The 22,767-nt window shown below is 40.8% G+C and overlaps 1 protein-coding gene across 1 annotated transcript in view; it reads right to left on the minus strand.

Moving 5' to 3' along the window:
* Nucleotides 1–22,767, minus strand: part of DIAPH2 (diaphanous related formin 2) — a 2,404,298-nt gene that overhangs the window by 995,315 nt on the left and 1,386,216 nt on the right. The window contains exon 23 of the mRNA XM_029607438.1: nucleotides 11,683–11,812. Within this exon, the coding sequence (XP_029463298.1) occupies nucleotides 11,683–11,812 (130 nt within the window). The remainder of the gene's footprint in view (nucleotides 1–11,682; nucleotides 11,813–22,767) is intronic.

Raw genomic sequence — 22,767 nt, forward strand, 5'->3', positions numbered from 1 at the left:
AACCTTCCTGCTTTCAAGTAGTAATGTCATTCCAGAGGATTTGATTCTGGGACTTCTTACTTGTTGATTCTTCTAAACATTAGTTCTGCTTTCGATAATCTAAATCACAATATTCTTCTCAACCATATGTCCAGCATTGGTATTTCTGGATCAGTCTTTTCTTGTTTTAGATGTTACCTCTCTGACTGACACAAGAACTCAGGGGGGTAACTGATCAAGCCGTGGACCTTACCCTAGTCAAATGGCTGGGGGAAAGGTCAGGTGGTTACCATTTTGGAAAATGGCACAGACCAGGCCAGGTACAAGAGTGCACCTGGCACTGGTGTAGGATGTTTTTAGGTACAAAGGTATGTGAGAGGAAAATTGTGGGGTGGGGCTGGGACTGGGGGGATAGGGTGGGAAAGGGAGGAGGGGTGGGTTCCAAGCCAGCATTTTCAATTGGGGGGGGGGGTAGGGGCATCATTGTCAATTAGAGGTAGGGGCCATTGCACTTAGGGGCATGAGGGGGATCAGGATTGGAGCCAGGGCAACATTTTACTTTTGTGCTGAGGGGAGAAGGGCATTGGGGGCCATCTCTGCTTTTACATTTTTTTTACATTTTGGGGGAGCCAGGGCCCCTTCAACTGTGGTCCCTGGTTGAGACAGGGGTCTATAAGGAACCTCCCCATTTGAAAGGGCCTTGGGAAGTGGTCTTGTGAGGGTTGATGTTGCCACCACATTCTTTTGTCTTGAAATGTCTGACTGTGAGACAAAAGAACATGCCAAACAGGGACAATTCTTTTTTGGTGGAGGGGGTCCCAATATCACAGTGATACTTCCAGCAATAAAACATCATGGTTCGATTCATCTAAGGGCAGGATAGCTAATATCACTTCCTCCTGGCGCCTCTCTCTCTGTTACCCTGTTTAACATATATCTGGCTCCTCTCCGTCATCCCCTCTCCACCTTGGTTCTATCCTACCATATATGTATGTAGATGATGTCCAGTTATTTTTCGCAAATCACCTCATCTTGGTCTTCTACTTTTCAATTCATTTCCTTATGTATTTCCTGCTTTAGAGCCTGGCTCACTCACAATAGGCTATCACTTAACTTCAGCAAAACTGAAATCATGACTTTAGGTTATACTATCCCTTACCACATCCCTTTGTACTTGACTATCATTCCATCCCCATCACTAACACTGCACATTATCTGGCTATCCAACTTGATTCTACCCTTTCAATGCATGTTCATGTAAAAACAATCATCCGTTCTTCCTTCTATAAATACTGTCTTCTGTTGGAGTCCCAAAATTTCAGAAATGTTTTGCTGCAATGTATTATATATCAATCTCCCATATACTTCACTTAGACCACTACGGTTAATCCAAAACTCTGACGTAAGGCTACTCACTAACACACAAAGGCATGACATTACTCCTACTGTATACTGCATAGCCTACACTGGCTCCCGATCAATTACCATATTCAGTGCAAACTTGCAGTGATAACAAACTATTATATCACATTACTTCTCCATCGATCAGTAGTGTTCTTAAATTCTATGTTCCTACTGGAACTTCCACTCATCCTCTCAAGCTCTATTGAATATTCCCTCCCTACGTGCAGCTAGACTATCATGCACCCGAGAAAGTGGATTTTTCTCTTGCCCACTAGAACTCCCTGCCACAAATGTTTGCCCACCATGACTGATGCAAAGGAATTTTAAGAAATCCCTCAAACACATTCATTGTAATTGTAATGCCCTACTCCTCGGTCTGCCCTCCTCTTATACCAAACCTTTACAACTACTTCAAAACGCCGCTGCACGTATTCTCTCTAACTCCAAAATAAGAGACCATATTACACCAACACTCATTGACCTTCATTGGCTCCCAATACAATCCCGGATACTTTTCTAAACACTTTCCATTATCCATAAAAGCATAATAAATGAAAATTTCCATTGGATCAACCCACCTCTCCTTCTTCGTACTTCCACAAGACCCACTCGCCCTGCCCTCCAAGGAACACTCCACACTCCCTTAATCAAATCCACCAAACTTACATGAACAGAGCCTTCTCCTTTGCCGGCCCCACCCTATGGAACTCCTTACCTCCTGACTTACATACAGAGATCTCCACTCCTAAATTAAAAAAAAAACTAAAAACATGGTTGTTCGTTCAGGCCTATCCTTCACAATCCCCCACGAAGAATCCTTGGATATCTTCTGAACCTCAGCTTTGAGTTAATATAACAGTAGCAGCCTCCCCTTTCCCTTCCTCCCCTATCACCCTACATTAGTACCCCCTTTTCTTGCCTGATTTTTCTTTCTCGATCGCTCTCCTCACTGTTATATTAACTGTCAATTTATCCCACTTTCCATTTTTCTCTATCCAGTACTTTGTCAATATCGAATGACCATAAATGTCCTACCTTGTTGTATTACAGCTCACCTTTTCCATTGTATTATAGTTTCACAGTTTTATATATTTATATATATGTAACACATAATTATCCAAAGTTAATGTTTTTGTAGTGTTTTTACTGTTCCATTTCTCATACATTCTGTTTCTGTTCCATGTAAGGGCTCAGCCTATATGTATATGGCTCTGCTTATATGTTCCTAGTTATATGTAAACCGATACGATGTGCAAACGGCTATCGGTATATAAGAATCCTTTAAATAAATAAATAAATAAATAAATTTATAATTGCCTTCTATCTAGAATCTACTGCCAACCAACCTCCTCCTCGGCTCAGTTTTTCCTCTTAGAAATTTGTAGGCTTATTACATCTTTTTAATTCAGTATTTTTTTCAAAATCTAGCTTATTATGTTGATAGCCAATATCCACATGCAGCAATGACAAATGCTAAACTTGAATACAGTGACAATACAGTGACAATACAGTGACAATACAGGACAGACTGTTGTCTGTCCTGTATTGTCACTGCTCTTTTTTGAATGTTATACTGCTACCCGCTCAGACCTTTGGAGGGTGCGAGATACAAATAATTTCAAATAAATAAATAAATCACACGTTCTAGAGGTAAAAGGCTCTCTAATGCTCTGACCATTCTCTCTGAGCCCTCCAGTCCCCACATAACAGCATTAAATCCTGTACAGCTAAATCTAACATTTTAAGATGAAAAGAGATGGGCTTTTGGACAAGATCCTTTAGGCTCTGATCTTGCCTAAAGGATTTCAAATGCTAAGAGCTGAGCAACACAGATTTTGTTTTTCTCTTCCCCTTGCATGCTTTCATTAAAGTCACAGTCATCATTATCTATGCAGCAGTAATAAAATGCCTGCTGCAAAGAAGCTGATGAAAACATGCTAACACTTGCTTTATTCTTAGCAAGTGTAGAGTATGTATTGTGAAAACACTACTAAAACATTAAGAAACACAACTGGTACTGCATCAGCATTACATCTAACAGAAAAAAAAAGCTGATATTTACAAAACACATCTCAAGAAAAGAGTAAATATAATTTCAAAGAGTGTTTCTGTCATAGAACTTTCTCTTGATGGTGCCTTTCTGTTTATAATTTGGATTTTGTACATGGCTCAGTAGTGTTCAACATCTTTTAATATACCTATTTGATCCCACATTTTCTCATGTTACAGAAGAGAAGATTTAAATCAGTGATACAAATTTACTGTGGCCCTATCCTTTCCTTTTTTAATCTGACAGTTTTCTCTTGCTGCTATCAGTTTCAAGTTCAACTACAATCATCCTCTACTGGGGCTAAGGATTCATTCAAATTTATTGCAAAAATGCCATTTTTTCCAATATTATCCCTTCCCTCTCGCTTGTCTAGGCCAGTCATTACAGTGACAGTCCTTGACCATGGGCCACAGACTGTCCATGGAACCTGACATTCATGAATGTAAAAGTCTATTTACTAGGTGTCATTGTGTGAGGCTACCACTGCGTTCCCACACGGGTGTGGGAACGCAGCCTCTGGCGCATCAGTAGCCTTAATCACCCCAAGAAGCAAAAGCTGAGCATATGAATATAAGCAAGAAGGTTCCCTGGTCTGATCACTCACTTATCTCAACTTCATTCTCATTGAAAAAATCCTCCACCCCCAAGGGGCCCTTACCATCCTTCCCTTACAGAAGATCCTGTTCTACAGAGGACCTTAGCTCACACCTAGCCTCCCAACTACCATCCATCGATCTTTCAAATCCGAACACAGCTCTCCGCTCTTGGAACGCCATCACTGATTTCATAGCTAACAAGCTATGCCCACTAGCAACCAAAAAACCATTGCCAAACGCATCCAAAAGGCAACCATGGTTTACAGAAGAACTAAGAAAGCTAAAGCAAAGTCTAAGACAGAAAGAGAGTGACTGGCGCAAATCCCCTAGCACCCATTCACGATCCATCTACAAAGCCTCACTCCACCAGTACAAGTCTACTACCTCTAAATGCAAAAGGGACTACTATGCATCCAAGATACATCACTTAATCTTCGACGCAAAAGCCCTCTTCGCCTATGTCTCCAATCTCACCAAAATCAACCCACAGGAGATTCCAAACAACCTAGCACAACCCAAAGCTGAAGAACTTGCTCTTCACTTTCACAATAAAGTCAACAGCCTTTTAATACAACTGCCCACAATCCCCACCAACCCCACTTTGTACCAGTCTCTTCAACAGTCATCCATCAATAACAATGGTCTGGAAACACTTGAACCCATCTCTATCTTAGAGTTACAAACTCTTTTAAGAAGAATGAAACCTTCCTCCCATCCTTTGGATACCATCCCCACCAAACTGCTCCTGGCTATCCCTGACTCCATCGCAAAATCTTTAACGGACATCATAAATTGCTCACTCACCCAAGGTCTATATCCTGACGACCTCAAATTGGCCTCCATCAAACCTCTACTTAAAAAACCCAACTTGGACCCCAAAGACCCTAACAATTTCCGACCCATCGCCAATCTCCCATTTATAGCCAAGATTCTAGAAAAAGTTGTCAACACTCAACTCTCCGACTACATTGAAGAAAATAAAATCCTATTCCCATCACAATACGGATTTCGCAAATCATTGAGCACAGAGTCCCTCCTCATCTCTATGTCTGATTTCATCTTAATGGGCCTTGACAAAGGCCAATCCTTCCTCCTGATTCTACTAGACCTATCAGCTGCCTTTGATACGGTCAACCATTACACTCTCATTTCCATTCTGGCTTCTATAGGCATCTCAAACACCGCACTCTCATGGTTTAAATCTTTTCTTTCCAACAGAGGCTTCAAGGTTAAGATACAGGACAAAGAATCTTCAAGAATGGATGCTCCCATAGGAGTCCCTCAGGGCTCCTCCCTGTCACCTACCCTCTTTAACATCTACCTCTTACCAATCTGCCAACTCCTCTCCAACCTCAACCTCAAACATTTCCTTTACGCTGACGACATCCAAATCGTGATACCCATTAAAGAGTCTTACACAAAAACACTGAATCACTGGGAAAACTGTCTCTTCGAAATTAAACGCCTCCTATCTAACCTAAACCTAGTACTAAACTCCTGTAAAACAGAACTACTATTCATCTCCTCAGATAACAACAACTCCATCTCTAATCTTCCAACCACCCCCACTACTACACATGTGAAAGATCTAGGAGTGTTAATAGACAACCGGATGAACCTTAAAGCTTCCATCAACAGAACCACCAAAGATTGTTTCTATAAACTTCAAGTTCTGAAAAGAATTAGACCACTCTTCCACACTCAAGATTTCAGAACCATCCTTCAAGCTGTCATTTTCTCTAAGATCGACTACTGTAACTCTATCCTTCTGGGCCTACCCTCCTCCTACACTAAACCCCTACAGATGTTACAAAACGCTACGGCAAGATTACTGACAAATTCCAGGAGGAAGGACCATATTACTCCAATCCTAAAAGATCTCCATTGGTTGCCGATTCATTTTAGAATCCTCTACAAATCTCTTTCCATAATACATAAACCATTCATCAACACTCCCCACTCGACTTACAAATCCCTTTCCAAAAGTATAACTCCTCCAGACCAACCAGAGACGCACTCAGAGGATCCCTCCAAGTACCCCCAGCCAAAACTACTAAACACATCACTCTAAGAGATCGGGCCTTCTCAACAGCCGGCCCCCTTTTATGGAACTCCATCCCACCAGACCTCAGACAAGAACCCAGCCTCCCAATCTTCAGGAAAAGACTTAAGACCTGGCTGTTCAAAAAAGCATTCCCGGACACTGATTAACCCTTGCAGCCTGTTGAACTACCTCCCATTGTAAAATGTTAATTTAATGTAAATATCTTTATCTAATGTTATCCTCTCCCTTTCTTCTCTACTCCCAGTTCTAGTACCTTGTTATTTGTAACTGCTTCCTCCTCACTAATAGGTTACTCATTTGTTCTTTGTACACCCCTGTTCTATGTAAACCGGCATGATGTGATTGTATCATGAATGCCGGTATATAAAAAAAATTTTAAATAAATAAAATAAAAATAAATTCTGATTTTGCACATGGCATCACTGCACTAAGCTATCTGGTCAGCCTTACCATGAACCTTATATGGGTCAAGAACGTTATTTTAAACAGTTTGCTTTTATGGGAGGGTCAGATGGGCATGATCCCTGGTTGACCCATATAACATGGGTGCCAGGTCCATTCTCATGTTGGCTGCATGGTGGTGGTGGATTAGACCTTGTGATGGGGGAGGGGGGGGGGGCAATGCGGGTCCATCTGTTGATCTGTTGCAGTTTGAACCAAGCACTTCCTATGTGGCTGGTGCTGATTGGTTCTCAGCTGCAGAAAAGCAAGGAATTTAGTAACAGAACTTCTAACTGGGGTTTGCTTTGGATTCTGCATACATTCCCACTCTTTTGTTGGGGTGGCAGACAGCATCACGCCCATCCATCCTCTAGTTTAGCTTTGTTATATTTGTCACAGCTATATTTACAGGTCCCAGCACTCCAGTCCAGACTACGCCCACACTGTGCTCCTTATTAGAAACCTTTTACTTGTGTGCGCAGCAGGAGGTATGTGGGTCCTCGGGTGGCTTTTAAAATCTGCTCGGTGCATGCTGGCTCAACTAGTGTGTGTATTTCCTGGTTTTGGCGCATGCAGGGCTTTTAAAATTCTCCTTTTAATGTACAGTTGAAGGAAATCTAGCGCATTTGTGTCCATCTAAAAAGGTGTGGAGTGGGCAAGGCATGGGCATTCTGAGGTGAGGCCAAGAGATGTGCATGCAAGTACCTATATATGCCTGGGTGCGCACCCAGGTCCAGTGCAGCACGAGTTTACTTCTCCAAGGAGGAGGTGCATGTTAAAAAATAAAACCAGGCATCCCTGAGGGATTTAGGGGGTCTGGGATAACTGGGGACAGTGCACGCTAAAGAACCATGGGGGGTCTGGATGACCTAGCTCTAGATTGGACAAACTAGTGGACAAAGTGGTAAAACTGATCACGGCATGAACACGCGACTGTGATAAAAATCCTCCCACTTGCGCTGCTCAAACCTTACTTTGCGCAGCTGTGCATACCCACTTGCAAAATTAGGTGCACACATTTTGCGTCCGTCGGTTGCAGACGGCTGTGACCGATCTGCCTTACCTCTTTTTCTCCCTTTTCCCTCTCTTTGGGCAAGATGACTGTCTCCGGTGCCGAATGCCGCGGGCCTCGGCGTTCTCAGACCAGCATGGGCGTCCCCATCCGCCATGCTCACTCCCGTGGCCTCATAGGGCGTAAGCTCACATACACCTCATGGCGGGAACCTCGGGGGCGGCCCCACCACATGATGTCAGTACCTCCGGGTATAACTAGCCTCCGCTTCCACTACAAATAGAGTTGGCAAAGACTTCGCTTCGCTACTCTGCCTGCTCTAAACTTCTAGCTTAGACGCCTCCTTTCGCTAAGAGCCTCGCTCCAGCAGAAGCTCTAGACACCCACTCCTCGGGGGTCTCTCGCTTCCAACTTCTCTTCGGGGTCTTCACTAACCTAGGCAACCGCTCCTCGGGGGTCTTTTCTTATTCATTTCCAGGATATTGGACTATTGGGTACTCACTCCTCGAGGGCCTATTCTCTTCATATCCTGCACCACGAACCTTCTCTCCCACCATGCTACCATCAGGAAGATGCCTTCACTCTGCGAGTACCTCTACGAACCGGCGCTCCAACTCTATCCACTAGCCGCCAGGTGAGAGATGGTACAGTCTTACTCCGGACTGGATAATGTCCTGTAAACTCGGGTGCCAATAGAACAAAGGCAGATGGGGCGCTCAAGCAAAAGCAGGCTGTAGTCTGAAGAAACCACATCCAGGGAGTAAGCTGGAGAGGCGTCCAAGGGCAGGCTTGAGTCAGGGCTGGCGGCAATCCGAAGGCAGTGGCAAGCGAGGCTGAGGTCTGATCACAGACCTCAGCCTCGCTTGCCATAGTCAGATGAAGCAGAGGTCTGGGTCTGAGTCAGGCGAAGCAGAGGTCTGGGTCTGGAGATAGGCAATAGTGAAGTCAGGCGAAGCAGAGGTCTGGGTCTGGAGATAGGCAGTAGTGTAGTCAGGCAAAGCAGAGGTCTGGGTCTGAGTCAGGCGAAGCAGAGGTCTGGTTTTGGAGATAGGCAGTAGCGGAGTCAGGCGAAGCAGAGGTCTGGGTCTGGAGCTGGAGATAGGCAGTAGTGAAGTCAGGCGAAGCAGAGGTCTGGGTCTGGGGATAGGCAGTAGTGAAGCCAGGCGAAGCAGAAGTAGTAGTCTGGGGATAGGCAGTAGCATAGTCAGGCGAAGCAGAGGTCTGGGCCTAAGATAGGCAGTAGCGTAGTCAGGCGAAGCAGAGGTCTGGTTCTGGAGATAGGCAGTAGCGTAGTCAGGCGAAGCAGAGGTCTGGGTCTGGAGATAGGCAGTAGTGAAGTCAGGCGAAGCAGAGGTCTGGGGATAGGCAGCAGCATGGTCAGGCGAAGCAGAGGTCTGGGTCTGGAGATGATCAATGGCAAAGTCAGGCAAAGCAAAGTCAAAGTCAATGTAATCAATCTGAAGCATAAAGCAGGGTAGAAACGAAGACAGGAAACGGGAACGCAGGGATGAGATGAATCTCTAGGAGGCAATGAGTACTCGACCAGTGAGGAGACCTGTTGCAAAGGCAATGCTAGGGAGCGAAGCCTGAGCTTAAATACTGTAGTTAGGTTGACATCATCCGGGGCCGCGGCTAGGTTCCCGCCGCGGTCCCTAAAGAATCAATGGTGCGCGCACACCTAGGGAGGGGCACAGCGAGAGTAGCAGCGTCTCTCTGCGGGCCATACGGAGAGGCCCGATGAGAAGTGGGAGCAGGACCAGGAACGCAGGGGACTGTGGTAGAGCCGGAGGCACCGGGGGAGGCCTGTGGACAGAGCTGACGGCCCACCGCCGCCAGCGAGGAGGAACCAGAGGCTGGAGTCACTGTAGAAAGGTGAGGGGGCCGTGCCGCAGGTCTGCCGCGGACAGCACGCGTAACAGGTAATATTGGAAAACAGAGACAATTAGCAGGGAAAAGGCCATGTGGTCTTTACTAGTCACCATATGCTATGCTTCATTGTTTTAAAACAATTTTTGTATCTTTACAATATATTCGGATTAGCAGTTTTGATTGGAAGCTGTCCTTTTCTACAGACTTCATTCATTCTACAGGTCTTTAAAGTTTATTTTCATTAACTTGCAGGAGGTCAATATTATTATGTTTTGGTTTTTTCTTGTTTAGAAGGCAGACAGAAGACCTCTGATGGCAGTGCCACTATCAAAAGGGGTTTGATGCCTATCAGCAAGTAGTATATCAATTTGTATTTAATCAAACACAGAAACATAGAACAAGAGGTTAGGACTTTTCAGCTTGGAGAAGAGACGACTGAGGGGGGGATATGATAGAGGTGTTTAAAATCATGAGAGGTCTAGAACGGGTAGATGTGAATCGGTTATTTACTCTTTCGGATAGTAGAAGGACTAGGGGACACTCCATGAAGTTAGCATGGGGCACATTTAAAACTAATCGGAGAAAGTTCTTTTTTACTCAACGCACAATTAAACTCTGGAATTTGTTGCCAGAGAATGTGGTTCGTGCAGTTAGTATAGCTGTGTTTAAAAAAGGATTGGATAAGTTCTTGGAGGAGAAGTCCATTACCTGCTATTAAGTTCACTTAGAGAATAGCCACTGCCATTAGCAATGGTTACATGGAATAGACTTAGTTTTTGGGTACTTGCCAGGTTCTTATGGCCTGGATTGGCCACTGTTGGAAACAGGATGCTGGGCTTGATGGACCCTTGGTCTGACCCAGTATGGCATTTTCTTATGTGCTGTTCATATGTCTCACTCTGCATGTCAAACTGGCCCCTAAACCACCACCAAACCCTCACCTTGAGCTATTAGCTGTCCCTCCTATAGAAATATAAATAGTTAACTACATTCAAGGCCTTATAAAGCAGCTGGCTCTCTCTCTGAGTATCACGGGGTGTGAAAACTTTACTGCAGTCCATGATACACTATCTATGTGAAGAGCTATGTTAGCATGTGGTGCGGTAATTCTAAAAATACCATAAACATTCCCCTTTTTCTCATCGCAGGCATTATCCATGTGATATTATAGCATTTTGATGAATCTAGGGGTAAGTTAGGAGCCTATTTTTAGTCAACCTTAGGGTGCTAAATTTGTGGCTGAAAGCTCACCTATATTTAGGGGCCTATATTTAGGCCTGCAAGTCATTTGCCTGATTTAGAAGCATATGTAAGGTATTGAGTGATGAAAAAGAATGCTAAAGGCTTAACTTTTTCCTCTGCTCCAAATCTTCCTCCATAGCCACCCACTTATTAGGACTATAAATTTAGGATCCTTTTTAATGTGACCAATTTAGGATTTAATTCCCAGAGTTAGGCACATAGATCTTTTGAAAATGTATCTCATAAAAAAAACTATCAAGAAGCAAGAATGCAAAACAAAAATGCAGTACTTCCACCTATAAAACATTCTTTCTTCCTTCTTGTTTCCTAATGTTAGATCACTCATAAATGTTTCTGTTCCAGAAACACATTTGTTATGATTATGAAAATAAGTCTCCAAATAATAATGAAAGGAAGATAATAATATCAATAGGTTATTTAGTACCTAGTAAATAGAGATAGTAATTTAATCAGCTGGTCCTATTTATGGCATGGATTATTCTATGGATGTCCTAGCTATATTTTTATCCACTTGAGAAAGATGTATAATGCAATTTGTATTTATGGTCCATGACAGTTGTCTTGACCTGCATATAGCATAATACTCCAGTTCTTCATGTAACTATTCATTAAAAATATATAATAAATTAATACTGTTTAATTTTTTTTTTGTTAGTTTTATTAAGGATCAACAAATATGGAGGGTTAAAAAAAACATAAACAAGTATAAACTGATTAAAATTGAACAAAGAAGAATACTGCTTGTCCATGGGATCTAGATAGTTACATGACAAGACACTTTAAGCATCCAATAGGCAAGACCACAGTTTAGTAGATTCATCACTGTTCTTCCAAACTTTTCTTTACCTTATTCCAAGTCAATACATAGCCAAAACAAGGGAAAAAAAATTATGAAGACTATTAATTTTTTAAGTTTCTGTAATCCTACAATCTTGATGAAATGGTTAGCATTCCAGTCTACAGCAGAGGCAAATTGCTCTCTGACTGTCATCATCATGCTTACCTTTGCTTGCACTCTCAACATGAGCAAGTTCTTCAGGGAATTTCAAGATATCCCGATACTTCTCTTCACATATTTCAGCCAGGAAATGCAAGAGAGTTGATTTCTGATCAGATGATTTTGTATCTCTAATCTATAAAAGAAGGAAACAAAAAAATGAATTTTTGCACTGACTGCAATTTTGAAAAAAGGTTCACTGTACAATCTTATTTTTAATTCCACATGAACATTTATTTATGCAATTTATATTCTGCCTTTCAGGCAGTTCAAAGCAGATTATATTTAGGTTCTGCAGCTTTTCTGAACTTCAAAGAAGTTCTCCTAAAGAAGTTGAAATCTTCAATACAGCAGTATAGCTATTGCAATTTCTATATGAACTAACTTGCCACCACAAAAAGTGGAGAATGTTTTTTTTAATTTTCCTAACATTAAACGATGGTGGCAAGGCATACCCACAGTATGACAAATTCTCAGCAGTTGGTATAGATGAGCAAATGGTGATGGCCAACTATCAATTCTGTGACTTTCAGGTCAAAACAGCCTAGTTTATTGGTTGAAAACTACAATTACTTTTCACATTTATAAAATTATTTTTTCATTCCTGATTTTTCTATTTCTTCTTTTTTCTTCTTATATTCTCAGCTTCTCCACCCTAGGTTCTGAACTTTAGCTAAAAAGTGCAAGAAATGTCTGTCCTCAGCTCATCACCCAGACTTATTGAAACTTGAGCTAAAAGTCCGTCCTAAGCTCATTACCGAGTCTTATTCAAAAAGAGGCAGGGAGAGATTATGGGTCTCTTGCAGTGTTTATTTTTTTTATTTAGTAACTTTTCTATACCGTCATTAAGTAATTTTACCATCATAATAGTTTACATCAAGGCACATCCAATCACATTAAATATCTAAAATAAACTAAAACATTTAAAGTGCAATGCATTAAAATTGGTAACAAAGATTCATATCGTAAAATCTAATTTCAATAAGTCAAATCTCAGCTTAAAAAAATTTCCTAAAATCTTTAAAATTTGTTTCATATCAAAATAATAAAATGAAATATAAAATAATAAAACAATAATTATACTGTAGAAAATGTCAAGTAAAATTGTACTTATCTTAATATGTCTAAAATGCTAACTTTGCAGATAATCACGAAGATTCTAATATACACTGCCATTTCATTTCTCTCTTCGTTCATATTACCAAATGCTTGTTTAAAAAGCCACTTTTTTAACATTCCTTTAAACAGTTTGTAGTTTCTTTGTAATCTTAACTCTAATGGGAGTACATTCCATAAACTAGGACCTGCTAAGGACAGAGTCCGTTCTCTAACCTGCATCATTCGTACTGTCTTAATTGAAGGGACAGTTAACTGTATAATCCAATGTGTCAAGTTTTTACATGACTAGGTGCCAGGAAATGAAAATTAAATTTATAGCTCAGAGAGCTTTATTTAGAGAAAAAAGGATATGAAATATCTGTTGAGGAAACACTGCAATCTAAGATTTCATATTGCATTTATAAAGATGAATTTTAAAATTCTAGTGCGCACCAGAATTGGTAGATGTGTGCACAAGACAGGCTCATGCATGCCCACCAAATTTTAAAATCATCCACATGGATTGTTATCTCCTGATGTACGTACATCTCACTCGATATATAAAAGGAACATGCTCTACATGTGGCATGGGCGGAACGTGGTTGGTTCAGGGCTTGGCCAAGAGATCTGTTCATACACATGGACACTGGCACACGCCCAACTCCACTACTGAATAAGTTTACTTCTGCTATAGAGGAAGAGTATGTGAAAAGAAGTCATTTTGGAGGGATTTAAAGGGTCTTGGGTAAATAGGGGTGTACAGGTTATCAAACCAAGGGTGTTTGGAGGACTTACTTCTTAACTGGACGAACTGGTGGACAAACTGTTGGAACTGGCAAAGGCATGGATGCATGCCCATTATAAAATAAACTGATTTATGCAGTAGAATTGGGTTTTGCATGACAAGATATGATATGTGCCTAAATAAAGGGGCACATATCAGCATATATGGGCTACTTTATAACATGCAGGCATATGTGCGTATAAGTGATAAAATCAAAGGGCCGGATTTTAAATGCCCTGCGCGCGTAAATCCAGCCGGATTTACGCGCGCAGTGCCCTCATGCGCCGGCGCGCCTATTTTGCATTGGCCGCCGGCATGTGCACAGCCCCATGACGCGCGTAAGTCCCGGGGCTTCATAAAAGGGGCGGGGGGGAGTGGGCGTGTCTGGGGTCAGGGGGCGGTTCGGGGCGGGACTGGGAGTGTGGCACCGGCAAGGGGGCATGGTTGAGGCCTCCGGACCAGCCCCCGGGTCGGGTGATGGTGCGCCAGCAGCCCACTGGCGCGCGCAGATTTACGTCTGCTTTCAGCAGGCATAAATCTGCCAACAAAAGGTAGGGGGGGTTTAGATAGGGCCGGGGGGTGGGTTAAGTAGTGGAGGGAGGTTTAGGTGCGGGGGGGGGGGTTGGAAAGAAAGTTCCCTCCGAGGCCGCTCCGATTTCGGAGGGGCCTCGGAGGGAACAGACAGCGCGCGCTGGGCTTGGTGCACACAGGTTGCACAAATTTGCACCCCCTTGCGCGCGCCGACCCCGGATTTTATAAGATACGCACGGCTACGCGAGTATCTTATAAAATCCAGCGTACTTTTGTTCGCACCTGGTGCCTCTTATCTATTATCTTGTCTCTCCTCTTTTCTCTCAAATGTGAGGTTCGATGCATCTCTGAGCTTTCCGTGGATTGGGGATGTACCAGAGTAAGCTAAGGTATAAACATAACAACTGAGAGTGTTCACACAAGTTATGGCGCATTATCTTTCCCTCTGCACCAATACCAGCAATTGTGCTCTCTTGGCAGAGGAATATTAAGGGAAAAAATGTTTTCTTAAATCGATGTACAAAATTATAACGCTAACGTAGTTTAAGAAAAATGGTGTATGTGGAGTGGGGGGTGATGAAAATGGAACACTGGGGGGGGGATGGGGAGAAAACATTGGGAAATAAGACAGATACTAGTCATATAATTGGGTGGTTACTTATATAGATGTACCAAATGTGAGATGCTTGAAATCTAACATATGCATCATTTATAAGTTTGTATAAACTGACTCCAAAAATGTATTATACCTCCCTGTCTGCACAATCTTTGTTAACTTCTGTTTTATTTTACAATAAAATCTATTAAAAAAAACAAAACAAAGAATGTCTTTTACTTTGTATAATTATTAAAACTGAATACATTTAAAGTAAAAAAAAACAAAGATGTGTGATGACATATCGTCTGCTATTCTGAAATATATTTTGTTTATTATCAGGAAGCTTTATTAATAAACCTGGGTTACTTCTTATTTTTTGTGTGTGTGCTTAACAGTGTTGTATTTGGTCTGGGGAGGGCCTTGAGATAAACAAGTTTATCAGCCTAATCTAACATCAAATGAGAAATCTGAGACAATCACCAGAGTTTCTTCCTAGTAGTTTACAAAGAAAGCAAAGATTAAAAGTTTTGTGAAAAAAAACAAAATTCTGTATTTTTTTTTATTTTATAAGCAGTTATTTAAACTAAAGAATATTTTCTTTCTCTTGCATCATTTTTAACAATAAAAACATATTTAGAATATTTTTTATTTCAACTGCAGAATTTAGTGTGCCATGTGTCATGACAGTAAAAAGGTACAGAATCACTGCCATAAAGGTAGATTTTTAAACCGGCGTGTGGGCGTCCATGTGCACGTGCACATGGATGCACCAGTTTTATAACATGGGCGCGCAGACGCGCCTATGTTATAAAATCCGCTAACGCCTGCACATGCGCCCGATTTTATAATGGCGCACGCATGTGCGCGCGGGTGCTGACTCACACGCACAAGGGGGGGATTTTCTTAGAAGTGAGCAGCAAAGCAAAAGGGCTTTCCCCAGTTCCCTCCCAGTCCACTCCCCTACCTATCCTGCCTCCCTTTTCCATCTCTGCCCCAATCCCTAAAACTCCTCTAGCTAGCTTTTCATTTTTTTAAAATTTTATACATACCTGTGCTCTCCTGAGAAGTAGTAAGGTGCGCAGGCTGGAGCCAGCTGCTGGTGTGCACTTCAGCTGGATAGCGCCTAATGGCGCTGTCCCATCCTGCCCGCGGCCGACCTACTCCCGGCCCCAGCCCGCCCCTTTTGAAATGAGCTGTTCTTTGGTGCATAGCAGGAGATACGCGTGTGACTGGGGCCCTTTAAAAATCCCTTTGGCGCATGTGGGCAGCCACGCATGTATCTCTGGGTTTTTACGCCCTGGCGATTTTAAATTAGCACATTATAGAACATTTAGTCCAGGCTTTGAGTGACTTTCTAGAAGTCAGACTCCCTTGCATGAGCATATAAAGAAACCTTTACAAATTTGGATAAATCCCTCAAGCAGAAATTGGTGATGGGGGAAAAGTCATTAACATAAGCTCCCTGATACTTTCCATAGGTTAAATTCTTAAAAGGTGAAACAGTTTTTTGCAATTGACCCTTCCTTCTCAAGAAATAAAAATATTTGCAGCACTATTTGGCAAAACTTCCAAGATCAAAAAATAATGCAGATGTTTTTATTGTCCATAATCCTTCCAAATACAGAAAAACATTGTTTTATATTCTCCAACCAAACTCCCCCCCCCCCCCCCCCATAAAGACCAGTATTATCACCATATTATCCTGGTTGGTTTGGCAAATGCCGATTAATATATCATAATACTCTTGTGCTTTGTCTAGTGCAACTCTTATGGAGAACTAAGCTGTGGAATATACTGCACATGAAATTAAGGATTTTCTTTGTAAGAATGCATAAATCTGTGCATAAAATCTCCAGTTGGTTTTCTAAAACTACTGGAAGTTATAATTCTATAATCCTCAGTTGATGATTTGTCCACAGATGTTCAAAATAATGCAAGACTTTAGGCTTTCAGGATTTACCTTTGAAAGGATATCTGAATCTGCCTCAAAAGCTATCTTTAAAAACAGAAGTAAGTACTTTCAAAAGCTTTATTGATTAGGTAAATGAAGAATTTGTTTGATAGTGATACACAAATAACTCTAGTTTGTGCATCATTTTTTTGTGAAAACCATTTATAAATATTTCAATATAAATTAAAATACAAACAAAAAAAACCCAACAACTCACACATGGCAGGTCTTCATGAAGTTGTTTCTTTGCAAAGACCCACAAAAAATGACAGAAAAAAACCCCCTGCTTTTGAAGGCAAAGTAGCCTCACAGTAGATAATACCAAGATAATTCAAATGGACATAATTCCCCTCCTTCTCATCTGTGTTATGCTGCACAAATAAAAGTATCAAGCTATAAGTTTGCAGAGGATTTTGCTGGGCTATTTAAACTTGGTGTGTTTTCATGCTGTTACAAACTTGAACGGTGGCTGTGCATTACCCTCAAGTGGTATTGAGCAGAAAAAAAAAAAAAAGGAAGTCAAGGACTTGCAATGACATCAATGAAAAAAAATAAAATTAAAAAAATGTGTACGAAAAGAAGACCCGAGCCAATTTATTGCACATTTTCCTGTAGTGAACAGCACGAGAAAGGAAAGGGGGAGAGGGGCAGTTAATTCAACACCTCTGCCAGGGAAGGTGGGACATTATATAGCTTGGACTGCCCTTATGGATTAACTGGATCATTTCTAAGGATATTTTCTGCTGTCCAAGCACATTAAAAGACGAAGTCTAAAAGCCTGTCGCATGCCAAATTGTTTGCCAAAATTGGGAGAGGCACGCACAAGTTGGGCTCGCGTGCGCCCACTGTATTTCAAAAGCTGACCTGCTGCATGCATATCTCCCGGAATGGGCACATCTCACTTCCATTCAAAAAGGGACATGGTCTGGGCGGGGCATGGCCGAGATGTGCACGTAAATATGCATGCATTCCGGCGGGCACCCAGGTTCATCGCCGCATAAATTTACTTCTGCTATGGAGGTGTAACTTAAAAAATAAAATAAAGTAGACCTTTCTGCAAGAGTCGTGGATAACTGGGGTGAGTGCAGGCTACCAAACTAGGGTGTTTGGAGGACCTAGCTCTTAACTGGGTGAACTGGTAGACAAACTGGTGAAACCTGCAATGGCACGGATGCACGCCCATTATAAAAAAAAAAAGATATATATATATATATATATATCTTTTTTTTTTTAAACTTGATCACTCCGACGGCCAGCAAATCTTCACTAGAGACCACTGTTCTTTCCGTACGTCTCATGTTGAATGTGAAAGCGGCCCCCAACCCCCTACGCTCATACCTAATCCCCACCTCGAGTTACTAGGTGGCCCTCCCATAGGGATACAAATACCTGTCTAGGGCATAGACACTATAGCAAGGTGCTCCCCCCCCCCCCCCCCCCCCCCCCGGTGTAGTGCAATAGGCTGTTTGGACACTTTTGTGTACTGCGAAGATTCATTGGTTGTTTTATCGCGGTGCACGATGTTTTCGCGATTTGCGAATCCATTTTCGCAAATGGCGAAAACATCGCGTCATGCGATGTTTCCCCACTGCACGACAAATGCCTTATTTGCATGGGACACGCCCCCTCATGCGTTACCACTGCGATATTGGAAAATGAGGCCCTATATCAGATTTTGCTGCAATGGTATACTTTACCATAATGCATGGATATTAAGGAAAATATACATATTAATTCTAAGATCAAAATATGCAAGAATTGCACATCCTTATATCTGAGCTGTTGAAAATCCGTATTCAGAATTTTGAAAAATCATTAGTAGGAAAACAACTGAGAATGCAGTTTAGAGTTGGAAAAAAATTGTTTCTTTCTTTTTGATTTGTATTTCATTTCTCAACCATATTAACATTCTGAGTTTCTAAAAGCTGCTACAACTTAACTACTCTTATCGTTATAAATCTGTACAGCTAAATAAATCAAAGTGGTGTTAGACCATTCCTTATAAGAATACCACTTAGATGACACACAGATACCAGAAAACTAAAAACATGACATGACTAACAGAAAATGAGATTTAAAAAAAAGAAATTAAGTATGGGAGAAAGTCCTAATAAAAAGTAATTACCTATTATTCTAAACAGAAATGATGTTCCCCTTCCAATTATTTATCATTCCCCTACCTCCTAACCCACTCCATTCCCCACACCACCACCCAAACACCCAAACATCAAACCTGCCTCTTCCAATCCCTTCTACCGCTCCCATACTCTTTTCTCTTCCATCTACCTTCATACATTCTCCTTCCTCAAAGCATAAGCATTTTCATATGCTTGTAGTGTCAGCTGAAGGAGCTACATTTTGACATTTGGCAGAAATTGGACCAAGTTTATTTATCAGTTAGTAGGATGGGATCTACTGGTTGTCCATCTCTTCAGGCTTCTACATATTTTTTCTTTCAGTGTAATTTTAAAGAGTCCATAGAGGGCTAAAGTATGTATGTAGAAAGTATATGCAAACTTTAGTTAAGATTTTCAAAGTGGACTTTTAGTTTTTAAAAATCAGTAGGTATATGCACACATTTTTTACTACTTGTTAGAAAGCTTAAATGTGTGCATAGAGATTTATGTAAATACTTTCACAAATTGAAAGCACGTGGATAAATACTATCCCCACCCCCAACTCTATCCCCCTAGTTCTCCTCTATCTAGTGTGCCTAAAAATACATGTGGAATCACTTTATGCAGTTGTACACACACAACCCCCATAAGGAATTCCCATAGGGAATTTTCGAAAACACACATACATGAATAAAACCACATTTTATGTGTGGAAATGCAGTTAAAAATCAGGCTAAGTAAAAGGCATTGATATTAAAGGTTGCCTAGATGTATAAATGGTCTAAATTATCTAAAATTTTGTGATATAAATTTAAATCGATAAACAAATCATTTTAAAAAGCAGTAGCATTGTAGAAGAATATATCCAATCAGATTTTGGTCTGGATAAAAATCATTTCTTGACAAATTCAAGCATTTATAATCACTGTTCTTGTTTATTGTAATGTACTTTATATTGGGTTGCTTGCCACTACTATTCGGCCTTTAGAGATGCTGCAAAATACTGCCACTCACTTAATTAGTGGTGGTCAAAGATGGGATCACGTATCCCCATTATTGTTTGATCTTCATTGGTTACCCGTGAAAAAATACTTTGATTTTAAATTAATGATGCTTGTCATCAAAGCTTTGAAGACGGAAGGACCAACTTATTTATCAGAGTTTTTAATAAGATATGTACCAACTTATGATTTATGATCCCAAAAGGAACTATTACTACAGGTTCCTACTGTAGGCAGGCACATTCAGTTGAAATAAGAAAACGGGCTGTTAATGTAATTGGTCCGTAGATGTGGAATAACCTTCCAGATTGGCTAAGAAACAGGTGAAGTTCTCACCTTTTGCAAACAATTAAAAGCTCGTTTGTTCAAAAGAAACAGCATCTCTCAGGGAAACCATATATTTTAATTAAGATGATTTTATTTTAATAATGATTGTATTTTTGTACTGTTTTATTCAATAATGTTTATTGTATTATTGTTTTAATTATGTTTTAATCTGCTTAGGATGGGTATCCATTAAAAGCAGAATATAAAATGTTTCAATAAATAAATAAACAAGATTAATACCAGTCATTATCTTTGGCAAGGCCTGTCAGCAAACATAATCTGTTATTTTAATTAGGGATGTGGACACATTTAAAAGAAATTGCACAGACAAACCAAAAAAGGCCATTTTTTAAATGAACCATAAATGGTTAACCAAAGTTACCTGAAATGTTTTACGCATTTTTGATGTGTTTAAAAAAATGACTTCCCAGGTCCCAAATGCTCCTTCCTGGGATTTCCAGGGCCTTTGCCAAGAACCAGAGGTCCAGGTATACTCCTGGCATAGCGAAGCCCAACAGGGTCTCCCGGGTCTCCTGACATCCCCCCCCCCCCCTCTTCAACTACTTACAAAAAGCTTCCATGCTTGGGGGACCTCTCCAGCCTCCATTTATCCCTTCCATAATGATCCTGACTAGAGAAAGGGAAAGAAGCAATGCCCATTCACTCCTGCCCTGCTGACATCTCTGTATACAGGCACCAGCCAGCCTTGAGTCTGGTACCATTTGATACTACTATTGCACCAGTCTCAGGGCTGATAGGTATCGTTTTCTTAAGGACACCAATAGGGACAGCAATGAGTGGGCATCACTCCTGCCTCTCTCTCTATTTAGGAATCTGCCTTTGAAAGAGTAAGGGGTGGCCATCAAAACTACATGCACCGAATAGCAACTGTAGCTATGTGTGTATACTTTTAACAGGGAAATTTTCAAAGTGACAGCATGGGAAAATTTTCACTTTGAAAATCAGTGCAAAGACTGGGGTAATAAGTAACCACAAACTTTGCACTGGCAGAAAATTACCCTATATAAAAGTGAATTTTTAAAGTGTGATGCATGCATTAATTAGGGGAGGCATGACTGTCGGACTCGTGAGCGCCAAGTGAATATTAAAAGCTGCTGAAATACATGCGCATCTCACGGAGTGTGCACACCTTGGAAGTTTTCCAAAAAGGGCGTGACACAGACGTGATCCGGGCAGGTCATAGGAATTTCACGCCATGAACCTAACATGTGCACATAACTACATACATGATCCAGTGTGCGTTGAGGCTCCCTGCGTAGCTTTACTTCTGCTATGGATGACTTGCAAATTAACAAAAGAAAAATAGGCAGATACACGGGGTTTTAAGGATTGGGGCTAACTGGGGAGAGTGAAGGCTATCAAACTAGGGTGGGGCATGGAGGACCTCTCTCTTAACTGGACAAATTGGGGAAGAAGTGATAGCAAAGGCATTTGTATGCCCATGCGTGTGACCACTTAAAATTTAGTGCACATATGCATGCACCTAGGCTATTTTATTACAGGCCCGCCTTTATGGAACTCTATCCCCCCAGATCTCAGAAATGAGCCATGCCTCCTAACCTTTAGGAAAAGACTCAAGACATGACTATTCAGGCAAGCATTCCCTAATTCCAACTAATACGCTTCACCAGCAAACATTCTTCACAGCAGCTGTATATATTGTACACTGTATATATTTGTATATAATTAACTTCTTCTATCTCTCTTTATTTCCTCCACCCCAGTTCAATAGCCCTTGTTAATTGTAACTGCATCTCTTCATCACATTTATTTATGTTCATTGTTGTATTCATTGCACCCCTGCTTTTATGTAAACCGACATGATATGAATGCTTCATGAATGCCGGTATAAAAAAACCTTAAATAAATAAATAAATACATAAATAAATAAATTGCGTGTGCATATACGCACACAAGTTATAAATAGCTATATCCCTTGGCGCAGGCTAACGCACGCATGCACGTGTGCTCATGTGCAGGTTTGAAAGTTACCCTCTTAATCTTCAAAAAGTTAAAATATCAGTTTTTAAAACAACTATTCCTATTAGAGTATTTCTTCTCTTAGAAAAAGCAGATAATAGGAAATACATCCTTGCTAAAAAAAAAAAAGTAATTAAAAATAGCATTTTAGGCACCAGAGTGTATCTAATTATATGCTTAGTTACCAATAAAAATTAATTCTGCCATTTTTGTTATTTATTCACAAATGCTATGCATAAAGTGACTATTAACTTAGGCCTCCTAGGGTATTCTGAAACAGAAGGTATAACTTTTTATTCTGTAATAGAAAGCTTTCTTTTAATAGTGTGCTGTTATGACCAATATATGTTGTTAATATTTCTATGTATTTTGCATATAAAATGCACCAAGAATTAGAATAGAAAAGAAAAAGAACAAAATCCAACCTAAGAATAACTAGGAGAATTGAAAAGGAGAGATACTGTACATGCCTGATTATAAAAAAAAAAACAAAAACAAACAAAATCTAGAACATCACAACATGTTTACCCGTTCTATGATTAATATATAATAGCTGAAGAAAAGGTGGAATAAATCAACAACAGAGTGGAAATGCCCTTTTCTACAGCAATATAATGCTTGTACATCATCAAAAAAGGTAGCATATTTTATATCCTGTCAGACTCAGAAATGTATTTGCAGAC

Source organism: Rhinatrema bivittatum, chromosome 6 (assembly GCF_901001135.1).
Source record: "Rhinatrema bivittatum chromosome 6, aRhiBiv1.1, whole genome shotgun sequence".
In the NCBI taxonomy this organism is placed as follows: Eukaryota; Metazoa; Chordata; class Amphibia; order Gymnophiona; family Rhinatrematidae; genus Rhinatrema; species Rhinatrema bivittatum.